Source organism: Pristiophorus japonicus, chromosome 19, assembly GCF_044704955.1.
Source record: "Pristiophorus japonicus isolate sPriJap1 chromosome 19, sPriJap1.hap1, whole genome shotgun sequence".
Taxonomy (NCBI): domain Eukaryota; kingdom Metazoa; phylum Chordata; class Chondrichthyes; family Pristiophoridae; genus Pristiophorus; species Pristiophorus japonicus.
This window is the reverse complement of record NC_091995.1, coordinates 39,185,552-39,203,916: the sequence shown is the minus strand read 5'-3', so window position 1 is coordinate 39,203,916 and position 18,365 is coordinate 39,185,552. Positions and strand designations below refer to the sequence as shown.

At 44.0% G+C, this 18,365-nt stretch overlaps 1 protein-coding gene across 1 annotated transcript; it reads left to right on the top strand.

The window, feature by feature from the left end:
• Positions 1-12,712: 12,712 nt before the first annotated feature.
• LOC139230180 (probable G-protein coupled receptor 139) lies at positions 12,713-15,113 on the top strand. The gene is made up of 2 exons (XM_070862021.1): positions 12,713-12,848; positions 14,209-15,113. The coding sequence occupies exons 1-2, from the start codon at positions 12,713-12,715 to the stop codon at positions 15,111-15,113; spliced, it is 1,041 nt and encodes a 346-aa protein (XP_070718122.1).
• Positions 15,114-18,365: the final 3,252 nt, after the last annotated feature.

The window sequence follows — 18,365 nt, the reverse complement described above, 5'->3', positions numbered from 1 at the left end:
AGAAATTTGGATATAAATACGTCCATGCAACGATCCTTGACCAACCCCACTAGTTACATACTGACTACCCTCTGTTTTCTGTCCATTAACCAAACACCAATCCATGCTTCTATTTACCCCTAATTCCATGAAGACTACCTTGTTTAATAACCTCTTGTTTGGCAGTCGAGGAGGTCAGCATCGCGAGAGCGGAGAAGCGCAGGAGGATAAGGGGCGACCCCAGCTGCTTGGAGCAGTGGCAGACGAGGAGGTCAGCATCGTGAGAGTGGAGATGCGCAGGAGGATCAAGGGCAGCGGCATCAGCTTGGAGCGGTGGCAGATCGGGAGGCCAACATCACGATGGTGGAGCAGCGCCGGAGGATAAAGGGTGGCGGCAGCAACTGGGAGCGGCGGCAGATCGGGAGGCCAGCATCGCGAGAGTGGAGCAGCGTGGGAGGATAAAGGCTGGGGGCAGCAGCTTGGAGCGGCGGCAATCGAGGAGGGCAGCATCGTGAGAACGGAGCGGCGCAGGATGACAAAGGGTGGCAGCGGCAGCTTAGAGCAATGGCAGTTCGGGAGGTCAGCTGGTGTAGGGGCAGAAAGTAAACAAAGAAGTAAAAAGAAAATTGAAGGGTAACGTCTCAGCCAATCGGTTAAATGATTGGATGGTGGATTGTTGAGTTTTTTTGTCTTTTCTTTTCTTTTCTTATCTTATCAGTAGGTAACCTTTCGTATTGTTCTCAAATTAAGTTAATTTAAGGGTTAAGTCATGGCAGAAGAGCCCAGACCTTCTGGGCTCTTCTGTCATGCTCTTCCTGTCTCACATGGGAAGTCAAGGACACTTCAAGTGTCCCTGACTACGATGTGGGCAGGAAGTGTATCCAGCTGCAGCTCCTGACAGGCCACATTGCGGGACTGGAGCAGCGCATGGATTCACGCTGGAACATCCGCGATGCGGAGGATGTCATGAATAGCATGTTTAGTGAGTTGGTCACACGGCAGGTTAAGGTTACGCAGGCAGAGAGGGAATGGGTGACCATCAGGAAGAGCAGTGGAAGGAAAGTCATGCAGGAGTACCCTGCGGTCACCCACCTCCAAAACAAATACATCATTTTGGAAACTGTTGTGGGAGATGGCCCATCAGGGGAAGGCAGCAGCAGCCAAGTTAATGGCACCATGGGTGGATCTGCTGCACAGGAGGGCAGGAAAAAGAATAAGAGAGCTATTGTGATAGGGGATTCTACTATAAGGGGAATAAATCGGCATTTTTTCGGCTGCAATCAAGACTCCAGGATGTTACGTTCCCTCCCTGGTGCAAGGGTCAAAGATGTCTCGGAGTGGCTGCAGGGCATTCTGGAGTGGGAGGGTGAACAGCCAGTTGTCGTGGTGCATATAGGTATGAAGATATATGCAAAAAATGGGATAAGGTCCTACCAGCGGAATTAATTAGCTGGGAGTTGAATTAAAAAAGTAGGACCTCAAAGCTCGTAATCTTAGGATTGCTACCATTGCCACATGCTAGTCAGAGTAGAAATAGCAGGATAGTTAAAATGAATGCGTGGCTTGAGGAATGGTGCAAGAGGGAGAGGTTCAAATTCCTAGGGCATTGGAACCGTTTCTGTGGGAGGTGGGACAAGTACAAAGCGCACGGTCTGCACCTTGGCAGGACTGGAACCAATGTCCTGGGGGGGCGTGTTTGCTAGTGCTGTTGGGGAGGCTTTAAAATAATATGGCCGGGGGATGGGAATCTATGCCGGGATACAGAGGGAAGTAAAATCGGGGCAGAAGCAAAAGGTAGAAAGATGAGGAAAAGTGGAGGGCAGAGAAATCAAAGGCAAAAATCATAAAGGGCCACGTTAAAACATAATTCTAAAAGGGCAAAAAGTGTTAAAAACTTGCCTGAAGGCTCTGTGGCTCAATGCGAGGAGCATTTGTAATAAGGTGGATAATGTAACTGCGCAGATAGCTGTTAACGGATGTGATGTCATTGGGATTACGGAGGCATGGCTCCAGGGCAACCATGGCTGGGAACTCAACATCCAGGGGTATTCAATATTCAGGAAGGATAGACAGAAAGGAAAAGGAGGTGCAATACATTGCTCGTTAAAGAGGAGAATAACGCAATAGTAAGGAAGGTAATTAGGTTGGATGATGTGGAATCTGTATGGGTAGAGCTGCGGAACAACAAAGGGCAGGAAACGCGAGTGGGAGTTGTGTACAGACCACCAACCATTCGCAGTGAGTTTGGGGATGGCATAAAATAGGAAATTAGGAATGCGTGCCATAAAGTGCCAGCAGTTATCATGGGTAACTTTAATCTACATGTAGATTGGGCTGACCAAACTCGTCGCAATACGGTGGAAGAGCATTTCCTGGAGTGTATAAGACATGGTTTTCTAGACCGATATGTCGAGCAACCAACAAGAGAGCTGGCCATCCTAGACTGGGTGTTGTGTAATGAGGGAGGATTAATTGGCAATCTTGTTGTGTGAGGCCCCTTGGGGAAAAGTGACCATAATATGATAGAATTCTTCATTAAGGTGGACAATGACACAGTTAATTCAGAGACTAATGTGATGAACTTAAAGAAAGGTAACTTCGATGGTATGAGACGTGAATTGGCTAGCATAGACTGGCAAATGATACTTAAAGGGTTGACGGTGGATAGACAATGACAGACGTTTAAGGATCACATGGATGAACTTCAAGGATTTTACATCCCTGTCTGGTGTAAGAATAAAACGGGGAAGGTGCCTCAACCATGGCTAATAAGGGAAATTAGGGATAGTGTTAAATCCAAGGAAAAGGCATATAAATTGGCCAGAAAAAGCAGCAAACCTGAGGACTGGAAGAAATTTATAATTAACCAGAGCAAAACAAAGAATAATAGCATTTAAAAATAAGCTTGCAGAGAACATAAAAAGTGACTGCAAAATCTTCTGAAAATATGTGAAGGGAAAAAGATTAGTAAAGAGAAATGTAGGTCCCTTGCAGTCAGAATCAGGTGAATTTATAATGGGGAAGAAATACATGTCAGACCAATTGAACAAACACTTAGGTTCTATCTTCACTAAGGAAGACTCAAATAACTTTCCAGAAATAGGAGGGGAACGAGGTTCTCGCGAGAAGCAGGAACTGAAGGAAATCCTCATTAGTCAGGAAATTATGGTCGGGAAATTAATGGGATTGAAGGCCGATACATCCCCAGGGCTTGATAGTCTGCATCGCAGAGTATTTAAGGGAGTGGCCCTAGAAATAGTGGATGTATTGCTGGTCATTTTGCAACACTCTATAGACTCTGGATCAGTTCCTATGGATTGGAGGGTTGCTAACGTAATCCCATTTTTTAAAAAAGGAGGGAGAGAGAAAACAGGGAATTGTAGCTTAAATTGGCAGTGGGGTAACTGTTGGAATCAATTATTAAAGATGAAATAGCAGCGCATTTGGAAAGCAGTGACAGGATCAGAACAATCAGCATTGATTTATGAAAGGGAAATGAAGCTTGACAAATCTTCTCGAATTTTTTGAGGATGTAACTTATTGCGTGGACAAGGGAGAACCAGTGGATGTGGTGTATTTGGACTTACAAAAGGCTTTTGACAAGATCACACACTAGAGATTAGTGTGCAAAATTAAATCCCATGATATTGGGGGGAATGTATTGATGTGGATAGAGAACTGGTTGGCAGACATGAAGCCAAGAGTAGGAATAAACGGGTCCTTTTCAGAATGGCAGGCAGAGTCGAGTGGGGTACTACAAGGTTAAGTGCTGGGACCACAGCTATTTAAAATATACATTAATGATTTGGATGAAGGGATTGAATGTAATATCTCCAAGTTTGCAGATGATTCTAAGCTGGGTGGCAGTGTGAGCTGTGAGGAGGATGCTCAGAAGTTGCAGGGTAGCTTGGACAGGTTAGGTGAGTGGGCAAATTTGAGGTTATCCACTTTGGTGGCAAAAACAGGAAGGCAGACTATTATCTGAATGGTGACAGATTAGGAAAAGGGGAGGGGCAACGAGACCTGGGTGTCATGGTACATCAATCATTGAAAGTTGGCGTGCAGGTACAGCAGGCGGTGAAGAAGGCAAATGGTATGTTGTCCTTCCTAGTGAGAGGATTTGAGAATAGGAGCAGGGAGGTTTACTGAAGTTGTACAGGGCGTTGGTGAGGCCACATTTTGAATATTGTGTACAGTTTTGGTATCCTAATCTGAGGACGGACATTCTTGCTCTTGAGGGAATGCAGCGAAGGTTCACAAGACTGATTCCCGGGATGGCAGGACTGACATACCAAGAAAGACTTGATCGACTAGGCTTTTATTCATTTGCACTTAGAAAAATAAGAGTGGATATCATAGAAACATATAGAATTCTGATGGGATTGAACATGTTAGATGCAGGAAGAATGTTCGCGATGTTGGGGGGAAGTCCAGAACCAGGGGTCACAGTTTTAGGAATTAGGGCCGAGAAGAGGAGGAACTTCTTCATTCAGAGAATGGTGAACCTGTGCAATTCTCTACCACAGAAAGTTGTTGAGGCAAGTTTGTTAGATATATTCAAAATGGAGTTAGATGTGGCCCTTACAGCTAAATGAACAAGGGGTATGCAGAGAAAGCAGGAATGGGGTACTGCAGTTGCATGATCAGCCATGGTCATATTGAATAGTCGTGCAGGCTCGAAGGGCCAAATGGCCTACTCCTGCGCCTATTTTCTATGTTTCTATGTTTCTATGTGGGCACCTTATCGAATGCCTTCTGAAAATCAAAAATACATGACATCCACTTGTTCCACCTTATCTCTTCTGCTCAATACAACCTCAAACAACTTTAACAAGTTCGTAAAGCATGATTTCCATTTCACAGATCTGTGTTGACTCTGCCCAATCCTATTATTATTTTCTAAGTGTCCTGTTACCACTTCCTTAATAATAGCTTCAAGCATTTTCATTGCTCCTCATGTCAGGCTTACTGGTCTGTATTTCCCCATTTTGTCTCTCCCTCCTTTCTTCAATTGTGGGGTTATTTTTGTTACCTTCCTGTCCACGGGAAACATCCGAGAACCTATGGAATTTTGGTAGATGACAACCAATGCATCCACTTTCTCCATAGACACCTTTTTCAAAACCCTCAAATGAAGGTCATCGGATCCAGGGGATGTATCAGCTTTCATTGCCATTAATTTCTCCAATTTTCTTTTCAACAAATGCTAATTTCTTTCAGTTCCTCATTCTCGATAGACCATTGGTTCTCCAGTATTTTGGGGAGATTGTTTGTATTTTCTTCCGTGAAGACAGACATAATGTATTTGTTTAATTTCTCTGCCATTTACTAATTCCCCATTGTAATTTATCCTGTCACATTCAGTCAGGGACCCACATTTACTTCCGGTAATTTTTTCCTTTTACTTACCTAGAAAAACTTTTACATTCTGATTTTTGCCTCTCGCTAGTTTATTCTCGAAGTGCCTCCGTTCAGAACAATAAGTCTAGGTTGACAAGCCAGAGCAGTGCTGAGGGAGTGCTGCACTTTGGAGATGCCGTCTTTCAGATGAGATGTTGAACCGAGGCCCCGTCTGCTCTCTCAGGTTTACGTAAAAATATCCCTTGGCACTTTTTTGAAGAAGAGCGAGGGAGTTTTCTCAGGTGTCCTGGTCAATATTTATCCCTCAATCACCATAAAAACATAGATTATCTAGACATTATCCCATAGCTATTTGTGGGAGCATGCTTGTGTGCAAATTGTCTGCCATGTTTCCAACATTACAACAATGACTACATTCCAAAATTACTTCATTCACTGTTGTGCATTTTCAACCATCCGGTGGAAATCAAAGTCTTTCTTTATTTTATTTAATATTCTATTTTCCCTTTCTTTATCAATCACTTGCTCCTCTTTTGCTGAATTCTTAAATCCATCTCTCATCTGCTTACTACTCTTTTTGGCAACATTATCGGCCTCATTTTTTGATCTAATACTATCTTTTCCTTTTCTGATGAGCCACGGTTGGAGCACTTTTCCTGTGCAGTTTTTATGCTGTAAATAATGTATATTTGTTGACAATTATGCATTAATTCTTTCAATGCTGGCCATTGCTTTTCAAACTTCATTCTTTTAAATGCAGTTTTCCAATCGACCTTAGCCAACTCGCCCTTTATACCTACGTAGTTTGCTTTGGTTAAATTTAAGACACCAGCTTCTGATTTCAATAAATCACTTTCAAATGTAATACAACATTCTATAATATTATGGTCATTCTGACCTGAGTGCCACTTTATTACCATGCTATTAATTTACCCTTTCTTATTGCACAATACGGGATCTAAAATAGGCTGCTCCCTTGTTGATTCCTCAAGATATTGCTCTTGAAAACTATCTTCTTTTCATTCCATGAACTCGTCCACCATAGTTCATGATAATTAATTTGACCCTCTTGATTACAAAGATCAATAAAGTGGGTATTTGATGATAATTCAATCCAAGGCTTTGATAATTTATGACAATTCAAATCACTACATTTTTTTTTCTGATAATTCAGACCAAGATACTGGGTACTTCTGATAATCCAGACTCAGGCAAATGGTCCTTCTAATAAATCAGACCCAGACAGTGGAACTTCTGATAATTCAGACGCAGACAGTGAGTATTTCCTTTAATCAGCCACAGATGGTCGGTCTTTCTGAAAATTCAGATGCAGACAGTGGGTGTTTCTGATAATTCAGACCAAGATGATGTATGTTCTGATCATTCAATCCCAGACAGTGTGCGTTTCTGACAGTTCCCACCCAGCAAGTGATTGTTCATGTCAATTCTAACCCAGACACTGTATGTTTTTGATAATTCACATCAAGACAGTGGTCTTTCTGATAATTCGGACACAGCCAGTCTGTCCTTCTGATAATGCAATCCCGGGCAGTTTTGGTTTCTGATAATACCGAACCAGGCAGTGTGCATTTCTGATAATGCAGACCCAGACAAATGGTCCTGCTGATAATTCGGAACAGACGATTGGGCTTCTTATATTTCAACCAGATCAGTAGGCCCTTCTGATTCTTCTATTGCAGACAGAGTTGGCTGATAATTCAGTCTGAGGCAGAAAATGATTCTGATAGTGAAAACTCAGACGGTGGGTGTATTTGATAATTCAGAGACACACAGTGGGTCCTTCTGTTAATCCAAACTCCGCCTGCTCCATCGATGACATGCAGGCCGTGATCCTTACGAACTGATCCATCACTGACCCGATCTACGGCTGGACTGGAGTCAACCAGGTCTGCGTCATCGCCGCAACCCTCTTTTCAATGTTTCTCGGCATCATGCTCGCCCTCACAATCAACAAGCTCCCCGCTGGAGTGGAACTAAACTACAGAATCAGTGGGAACCTGTTCAACCTGCGCCATCTCCAGGCCAGGTCCAAGGCCACCCCAACCTCTGTCATAGAGCTACAGTATGCAGATGACACCTGCGTCTGTGCACATACAGAGGCTGAACTCCAGAACAAAATTGACGTATTTACTGAGGTGTACGAAAGCATGCACCTTACACTAAATATCTGTAAGACAAAGATCTTCCATCAGGCTGCCCTCACCACACAGCACTGCCCCCCAGGCATCAAGATCCACGGCGCGGCCCTGGACACCGTGGACCACTTTCCATATCTCGGGTGCATCCTATCAACAAGAACAGGCATAGACGACGAGATCCAACACCACCTCCAGTGCACCAGTGCAGCCTTGGCCGCCTGAGGAAAAGAGTATTTGAAGCTCAGGTCCTCAAAACTGCCACAAAGCTCATGGTCTACACGGCTGTAGTGATACGCGCCCTACTTTATGGCTCAGAGATATGGATCATGTACAGCAGACACCTCAAGTCACAGGAGAACTATCACCATCGATGTCTCTGCAAGATCCTGCAAATCCCCTGGGAGGACAAATGCACCAACGTTACAGTCATCGACCAGGCCAACATCCCCAACATTGAAGCACTGACCACACTCAATGAGCTCCGCGAGGCCGTCCAGATAGTTTGCATGCCAGAAACGAGAATGGCCAGTGCTCGACTTCACGCTCCTTCACGGCAAACGAGCCAAAGGTGGGCAGCAAGAACGTTACAAGGAGACACTCAAAGCCTCCCTGCTATAGTGCGACATCCACACTGACGGCTGGGAGTCCCGAGCCCAAGACCGCCCTAAATGGAGGAAGTGCATCCAAGAGGGCGCTGAGCACCTCGAGTTAATGCCGAAAGCATGCAGAAATCAAGCGCAGGCAGTGGAACGAGCGTGCGGCAAACCAGTCACACCCACCCCTTCCCTCAATGACTATCTGTCCCACCTGTGACAGAGTCTATGGCTCTCGTATTGGACTGGTCAGCCACCACAGAACTCACTTCAGGAGTGGAAGCAAGTCTTCCTCGATTCCGAGGGACTGCCTATGATGATGATGCTGATGATAATTCAGACTCAGAAAGTGTTTGCTTCTGCTAATTCCATCCAGACAGGATGTCCTACTGATAATTCAAACCAATATATTGGGTGCTTCTGATAATTCAGAAACAGACATTGGGTCTTTTTGAATTTTTTCCAATGCAGTTTAATTTCTGATAATTCAGGGACAGACAGTGGGTATTTCTCAAAATACTGACCCAGAAAATGATATTTCTTGTAATTCAGTTCTGGACAACGGGATCTTTCAATAATTTAAACGCAGACAGTCCCTGTTTTGATAAATCAGCCTTGGAATATGAGCACCTCTGATAAACCAGACTCAGAAAAATCATCGTTAAAATAAGTCAGACACAGACAGTTGGGCCTTTTGATAATTCATGCACAGACAGTGGGCGTTTGTTGTAATTCAGGTCCGGAAAGTAGTCCTACTGATAAATCAGACAAAGACACTTGGTTTGTTTTATATTTCACGCAAATACAATGGGTGCTTCTCGTAAATCAGGCCCAGAGAATGCAAATTTTTGATAACACAGACTCAGACAGCGGGTCTTTATCATAATTCAGAGCTAGTCAGCGGTGTCATCTCATAAGTCAGCACCAGAGCGTATGCCCTTCTAAAACTTAAGTTGCAAAATTTCAGTTTTCTGGTAAGTCAGACCCGATTATTTGGGTAATTCTTATCATTCAGACACAGACAGTTGGTCCTTCTGATGATTCTGACACAGACAATTGGTGTTTCTTATAATTCAGGCACAAACAGTAGGCTCCTTCTGATCATTCTGACCCAGATAATGAGGCCGTCTGTTAAATCAGATCCAGTCAGTGGGAGGTTCTAAACATTCAGGCAGATAAAGTGGCTACTTCTGATAAATCACACCAACACAGAAAGTCTTCTGATCTTTCTGAACAGGCCAGTAAGTTTTTCTTATACTTCAGATGCAGAAAGTCTGATTTCTCATAATTCAGAACCAGCCGCTGGGTGTTTTTGATAACACAAATGCCGACAATTAGTTTTTATTACAATTGGGAACCAAACAGTGTGCTTTCTGATAATTCGCATGCAAACAGTCAGTGTTTAAAACAATTCTGAAACAGACAACATGTCTTTCTGATAATACACAAGCAGAAAGTGAGTGTTTATGAAAATACTGACGCAGACAGAGTACTGGTTTGATATTTCAGACCCAGACAGTTGGTCCTTCTGGTAATTCAGACCACACAGTGAGTCATTCCGATAATCCAGGCTGATAAGAGACAATGCGGCTTTCTGATCACATAGATACTGATATGTGTTATTTGATATAATTCAGCACCAGCTGTGATACCGCTGATGCAGACAATGGCTTTTATGATAATTCTGACTTAGACAGTTTTGATGTGTGATAATGCATACCCTGACGTGGTGTACTTCTGATAATTCAGTCCAGACAGTGTCTCCTCGTGATGTTTCAAGCCCAGTCAGTCAGTTTTTCCAACAATTCAGAGCCAGTCAGCGACCCTGCTGATATGTCAGTCGCAGACAGATGGGCCTTATGTAACTTACCCCCAGACAGTGTTCCTATCTGATATATCAGTGTAAGATAAATGATGATTACGACATTTCAGACCCAGACAGGAGTTCATAAGAATTATGACTCATACATCTTGCCTTTCTGATATTAAGTTCGAGACACTCGGGACTTCTGATAATACAGTCCCAGACAACGTTTCATTCAGAAGAATCAGATTCGAACATTGTGGCCTTCTGATAATTGAGAACAATAGAGTGTTGGTGTTGACATTTCAGAGTCAGACAGTATGCGTTTCTGATAATTCACATGTAGACTTTGAGTATTTCTGCCAATTATGAACCAGACAATCTGTCTTTCTGATAATTCACACACAGACATTTCTGACAAAGACTTAGGTCCCTCCGATAACTCAGATCCAGTCATTGTGTGTTTCTGATAATGCAGAACAGACATTGTGAGTTACTGCGAACTCACACCCAAACAGTGAGTGTTTAAGACAATTCTGACCCATGCAGTTTATAGTTTTGATAACTCTGGTCCTTATGATAATGCAAACACAGAAATGTATTTCGCCTGTTAATTCAGGGCCAGACAGTGTGTGTTTCTGATAATTCCAATGTAGACTATGAGTCTGGCTCCAAGCTTATGCAAACAGGGCTGTAGTGATGCCCATCATCCTTTATGGCTCAGAGTCATGGACCATATACAGTAGACACCTCAAATCGCTGGAGAAATACCACCAACGATGCCTCTGCAATATTCTGCAAATCCCCTCGGAGGACAGTCACACCAACGTCTCGATCAGGCCAACATCCCCAGCATCGAAGCACTCAGCACACTCAACCAGCTCCGTTGGGCGGGCCACATTGTTCGCATGCCTGACACAAGACTCTCAAAGCATAGATGTAGTTCTTACTACTAGGGGGATCAAGGGGTATGGCGAGAAAGCAGGAAGGGGGTACTGAAGTTGCATGTTCAGCCATGAACTCATTGAATGGCAGTGCAGGCTAGAAGGGCCGAATGACCTACTCCTGCACCTATTTTCTATGTTTCTATGTTTCATGCATGCTACTCGGAACTCCAACACAGCAAGCAAGCCACAGGTGGGCAGAGGAAACGTTTCAAGGTCACCCTCAAAGCCTTCTTGATAAAGTGCAACATCCCCACTGGCACCTGGGAGTCGCTGGACAAAAACCGCACTAAGTGGAGAAAGAGCATGTGGCAGGGCACTGAGCACCTCGAGTGTCATCGGCGAGAGTATGCAGAGACCAAGCGCAGGCAGCGGAAGGAGCGTGCAGCAAACCAGACTCACCACCCACCCTATCCTCCAACGACTGTTGGTCCTGTGACAGCGACTGTAATTCCCGTATTGGACTATTCAGTCACCTGAGACCTCACTTTTGGAGTAGAAGCAAGTCATTCTCGATATCTAGCGATTGCCTATGATATGATGATGGTTTCTGATAATTCAGACACAAGCAGTGGCTTCATCTGGTATACATATTTAGGAATGGGCAATAAATAATAGCCTTGCCAGAGATGTTCACGTCACTCATACGAGTAAAAATATACATATCTTGGAACCTCGGGGATGGAGCCTTATGACCTTTGCTGCTTTCTCGAGCCTTCATTTCTGCGCCTGATAATGGGTGTGGGCCGCTGCCATGGGCACTGCATTATGGGGCATCCTAAAGTCTCAAATCAGCATCGGTTCACGAAAGGTCAGATTAGATACAATACATTTCAAGTCTATATCACCTGATCAGTACTGTGGAGAAGGAGGAGAGGAATATTGACGACGATATAGTTGGCACACTCACTACTGCACACAACCATTTATGCATTTTGTCGGATTCTGTGAAAATTCATACATGCCATGTGTTTAGTTTGTCTCGGAATACATTAACTCTGCAGTGGAGAACATTAAAATGGAAATAGATTATTTATAATTCTAGTATTAGTTTGGACTGAATTAATATAAATGGATACATTTATTTCAGTAAATACACCGTGAGTCTATGCCAATAGGACTGATAACATCGATCATAGTCCTTGAATTGGAATAGAATATGACAGTACTGTAGAAGTGGAGTTTTTAAAATAGTTTGAAGCTGAAAAAACGATAATATTCCACTGTATTTTTTTTCTGATTTCCACCGGGCAATGTTACTAAATTAATCTATTCCCTGATCAGCATTGCAGTGAAGAAGTTGCCTAATATGTTTGTTCAATGACTGTAACTAATGTCAAGTGTTCAGTACACTTGAGATTTCTCTCTTGTATAAATACAGGTTTGATTTGAAGGTCTTTCATTGTGTGGCAATCATGCTGATGGACAACGTTAACTCTGAGCAAAATGCAGCGTCCAATAATTGTTCAGATATCGGCAATATTCTATCCCATTCTGGCAGTGGTTGGGGTCCCTGGTAAGTAAATACGGACAGTTATTATTCAACTTTCTTTGTATTAACTGGATTACTGTTCTTGCTGCCTGTCTAATCATGCTGTTTGTTTGTTTTAATGAGTTTGATTTATAGTCATTAGTTGCTGAAATCAGGTAAATCAGGAACATGATCCCATATTGCAGCATGTTCTCAATCTGACAGATAACAGGACATTTTCTGATGTTCCAAAATCTACAATTGTACCAATGTTATTCTCCGTCATAATATTAATGCAGTTTATTGCCTCCGGTGCTGCAGCACTCGACAGCAGCAGCCCACCTCATCTGCAGTGTTTCCTTCCAGCTCTGAGATCGCCATTGGATGTCTATTCCGTTTAAATGATGAGCGGGCAGCACAGAGCAGACACCCGGCCTTGGCGAGCATGGCCCGGACTGTCAGGAGAAGACAATGGGAGCCCAGCGGCCCGGCAGCTCTCCGACAGCCAGCAGTTCCCGCTGAGACTTCAGGATACTGGTGAGGACTTAGACTAACTCTGGAAGTCCAGCTTAAATCTACAGTCTTCCCACCCTGTCCCTGAGACTTGGCTCAGCAGGAGTCCGGGCAGCTCACAATGCCACATTCTGCCCCCACCTTTTTTTGAGGCATAGACCATGAGGTAGACCAGGGCACTGAGACCGAGACTGGGAAGTCCACCTCTGCCTCATAACCATAACAGTCTTCCTCATGTGCCGCCTGTATACTCAGCTCAGCTTCCCTGGCACATACCTGGGCAGCACGAAAGGGGCAGGAACTTGGCGGGCTATGTCCCTGATCAGAACGATCATCCCTGGGTGGGTATAGTTGTTCGTATTTGGATAATCAGCCCCATAATGCTGAGTTGCTCATGCCAGGCTCGACAAGAAACAAGTTATTTATCGGGTCCGACTCTGTGTGGATAATGTCACCCCTTTGCCGAGGGGTGTCTCTGGCTCCGTGCAATAATTCATTAAGCACTTCTTTCTGGGCACTCCTGACCTGTTATAAATATCCATTTCCATGTTACAAGGAGATGATAAACCTTCCACGGGATCACATGGCATTGCAATACTTCTCGGCCATTATAAGTAATCTACTTGTCAATCGAGTGATTAAACTATTTTATGTTTTACTGTAATATGCGTATTTCTAATAATTACTTTGAATTGTTATTTTAAGGATGCACACCAAATATGTCAAGACACCCATATGCCAAACTGCTTTACTGCGGTTAATTTCTGCTGTTGGTTACTGTTCACGAGTCTGGTGTGAAATTATTGATTTTTACATGGTGCCCTAATACAACGTTGCCCAGAGCCTCCTGACCAATGTCATTGCTCACAGGGCATGTACCGGGCCAACAGCTTTCTAATGAATTCCATCTGTTCCCTCACCCAGTGAGTGCAGTGTCACATTGTGAGTCCTATTATCACAAACTGAACGTTACAATGTATCCCTCAGGTTATTTGTACTAAATACACTAGATCTGTTTTTGGTGCCCATTCTCATTGCAGTAATTTAGAGTAAAGCCTCAGGGGATATATGGATGTTGCTGTACAATGTCTGTATTTACCACAATAGTGTGTGAAGCGATCTGTGTTACAAAACAGATGTAGAAAGAATAAAGTCTGGGAAATCACTCTGATCCACAACAGCATGTTTTGTATCTTGGAGGGATATATTATTGTGTCTCGATAAAGAATTATATTGCTCTGGAATTAATCACTTATTTAACATACAGACAGAAAGAGTTGGGTGAAAGTCAGAACAACCCGCAATATTATTATTCATTTTTAAACAATGATGATCCATTTGTTGTGAGAATCGCTCATTTTCACTTGTTTCTTTTTTCTTGCAGCTAATTTAATGACAATTGTGATCCTCTCCCGGGGAAAGTGCGGTCTCTCCAAATGTATAACTCGGTACCTGGTTGCCATGGCCGCGGCAGATTTAATGTTCATCATTGTGAATGTGATACTTTTAGAGATTAATAATATTTATTTCACACACTCATTCCTGAACTACACTCCTGTCTGCAGGCTCAGCATCGCCCTGGGTTATGCTGCCATTGATTGTTCTGTCTGGTTAACCGTTTCCTTCACCTTTGATCGATTTGTGGCCATTTGTTACCAGAATCTGAGAGTCAAATATTGCACCGAAAAAACTGCTGCCGTCGCTATAGCAACAGTGTGTGCGCTAAACTTTGCAAAAAATATACCAATGTTTTTTATGTTTGAACATCAGAAAATAATTGACAACGAATCGTGGTTCTGTGTTGTAAAATCAAGCTTCTATATCTCATCCGTCTGGGTAGCATTTATCTGGTTTACCATTGTTTTAACCCCATTCACTCCATTTGTTTTGATTTTGTTGCTCAATGCTCTGACCATCAGACACATTCTATCGGCCAATAGAGTCAGGAGGGGACTGAGGGGTAATAACAATACTGCGAATCACAAAGATCCAGAGATGGCGAGTCGGAGAAAATCTGTAATTTTACTGCTCGCCATCTCGGGCAGTTTTATCCTGTTATGGTTGGTGACTGTTACATATGACATCTGTGTGCAAATTATATACATTGAGTATACGTTCGCCTTTTCCGATAACCCTCTCACCATCATGCAAGAAACTGGGTTCATGCTTCAGAGTCTGAGTTCCTGCACAAATACATTTATTTATGCAGCAGCGCAGAGTAAGTTCAGAAAGCAGCTGATAATTGTGATTAAATATATCTATGGTCGATTTATTAAATTCGTGAAATGACTGAATTAACATATCTCAATTATACCTGACTCAGACACAGGTTATCTCCTAACGCCCATCGTATATTGTCTAATTCCATTTAAAGTTTGCTGATATTTACATATCTCCGTCCGTCCGTCCGTCCATCCATCCATCGATATTAAAGCGTCTGCTTAAAGAATTATTTTGCTCTGGCAAACAATGTACTCACTCACCGAATCTCTCCTCCATTCATTTACCGACTCTCAGCACTCTCTTAACGCACTGACTCTAAGTCCCTCCTTCGTTCACTGACTATCAGTCCCTCTTCACTCACTGACTCTAAGTTCCCCCTCACTCATTGACTCTAAGACCACTCTCACTCACCGACTCTCAGTGCCCCCTTCACTCAATGACTCTCAATCTCCCCTCAGTCATGGACTCTCAGTCCTCCATTCACTTACCGATTCTCAGCCCCTCCCCCGCCCCTCAATCACCGACTTTCAGTCCTCCTCTCACTGAACGACTCTCAATGAACCCTCCCCCATGACTCACCGACTCTCAGTCCCCTTCACTCACCGACTCAGTCCCATCTTATTCACGGAATCTCAGTTCCCCTCACTCTCTGGTTGTCAACCCCACTCCTCACTCACTGACTCTCAGTCCCCTCTCACTCGCAGATTATCAGTCCCCTCTCACTCACTCACTCTCAGTCACCCCTCACTCACTCACTCTCAATCCCTCCTCCTTAATTGACTCTTAGCGTTCCCTTCACTCACTGACACTCAGTACCCCCTCTTGCAACTCACTGACACTCAGTGCCCCCTCATGCACTGACTGTATGTCCCCCTCACTCACCGACTCTCAGTCTCTCTCACTCATCGACCCTCATCCCCCCTCACTCATCGATACACATTCGCCCCTCAATCTGTAGCTCAGCCCCCCTCTCACTCACTGATTCTATGTCACCCCTCACTCATTGATGTGCAGTCCCACTTCACGCACTCCCACTCAATCCCCCCTCACTCACCGACTCTCAGTCCCCCTCTCACTCACTCACTCTCAGTCCCCCCTCACTCACTCACTCTCAGTCCTCCCTCATTCAATGACACTCAGTCACTCCTCATTCATTGACTATCAGTCCCCCCTCACTCACTGACTCTCAGTCCCTCCCTCACTCATGGACTCTCACTCACACCTCACTCACCTACTCTCAGTCCTCCTCTCTCACCGACTCGCAGTCCGCAGTCACTCACTCACTCTCAGTCCGCCCTCACTTACCGACTCTTAGTCCCCCCCTCACTCACTGACTTTCAGTCCACCACACTCACTCATTGACTCTCAGTCCCCCATCACTCACCGACTCTTAGTACCCCCGTCACTCACTTATTCTCAGTCCTCTCTTCTCTCACTGACTGTCAGTCCTCCCTCACTCACTGACCCTCAGTGCTCCACTCACTTCCCGACTCTCACTCCTCCCTCAATTCATTGAATCTCAGCAACACACACCTCGGAATACAAGCTGTCTATTAATAGGATCCCCGGTTCCTGATCTGTGTCTTTCAATCACCCATGGAACTGTAGTTTTAACTACTTTGCAGCTTATTGCCGCTTTGCTAATTATAGCAATTCTACTCTTCTCAGGGTTTATTTAATTCAAACTAGGAGACACTTGTTCAGATTATAACAAATGCTCTTAATACAGGTATATTGATTAAAAACAACAGAGATTTATCAAGTAAGTGAGGTTCTGTTACAAAAAGTAAAACTTGACAAATTATAGTTGCAGCCTTTTCCCGATAGCATCCTCTCCAGAGACCGTGATGCCGACCCCTTATCTCCTGTTGTCTTGATTCGCACAGCCTTCCTGGTTGAAGAGCTATTACATTATAACCGTTTTCCGTCCATTCAAAGGCTGTGAAAACCTGCAGCTGTTTCAGCCTCACAATTGGTCATATTTGCTATGTTTGTAACTCCTTGAAACCAGCATTCTACCGCCACCAGAGGGCGCATCTGTTGGAGTCTCATGAGATCCCAGCATCCGTTTGGAGTACTGTATATAAGCAGGTCTCCCATGCTCTGCCGGCACTCTGGAGTCCAAATAAAGAGATTAAGGTCAAAATTACTCAAGTCTACAGTACTCAGTAACATTACTTTTTTTGAGATGTGACAATTAGCGATGAGTAAAAGATAATGAACCATCATGCAAAAATGCAGATAACTGTTAGTATCCTGGAGAAATTCTCAGAAGGTGACGATTGGGAAACCTTCGTGGAGCGACGTGACCAATACTTCATGGCCAACGAGCTGGAATGGAATGAGAACGCTGCCAAACAAAAGGCGATGCTCCTCACTATGTGTGGGGCAACAACCTATGGCCTCATAGATTGATAGATTGAGTAGCCTGGGTCCTTTCTCGTTGGAGTTCAGAAGGATCAGGGGTGATATTCAAGAAACATTTAAAATAATGAAAGGGATAGACAAGATCGAGGCAGAGAGGTTGTTTCCACTGGTCGGGGAGACTAGAACTAGGGGGCACAGCCTCAAAATACGGGGGAACCAATTTAAAACCGAGTTGAGAAGGAATTTCTTCTCCCAGAGGGTTGTGAATCTGTGGAATTCTCTGCCCAAGGAAGTAGTTGAGGCTAGCTCATTGAATGTATTCAAATCACAGATAGATAGATTTTTAACCAATAAGGGAATTAAGGTTTTCAGGGAGCGGGCGGGTAAGTGGAGCTGAGTCCACGGCCAGATCAGCCATGATCCTGTTGAATGGTGGAGCAGGCTCGAGGGGCTAGATGGCCTACTCCTGTTTCTATTTCTTATGTTCTTATGTTCTCATGAATAATCTTCTTGCTCCGGTGAAGCCAACAACCACATTATATGAAGAACTGTGTTCGCTGATCCGGGAACACCTGAATCTGAAGGAGAGCGTTCTGATGGCAAGGTATCGATTTTATACATGTCAACAGTCTGAAGGCCAGCAAGTGACGAGCTATGTCTCCGAACTAAGGCACCTTGCAGGACATTGCGAATACAGTGGATTCCTGGAGTAAATGCTAAGAGACTTTTTTGTGCTTGACATTGGCCATGAGGTTATCCTTCGCAAACTATTGACTGTTGAAACACCGAACCTGAGCAAAGCCATAATGATAGCCCAGGCATTTATGTCCACCAGCGATAACACCAAACACATTTCGCAGCATAAAGATGCATCGGCAAGTACTGTACATAAAATAATGTCGTTTTCAGGAAGGAAGGCATATGGCAGAATGTACACACCTGCAGCTGCAC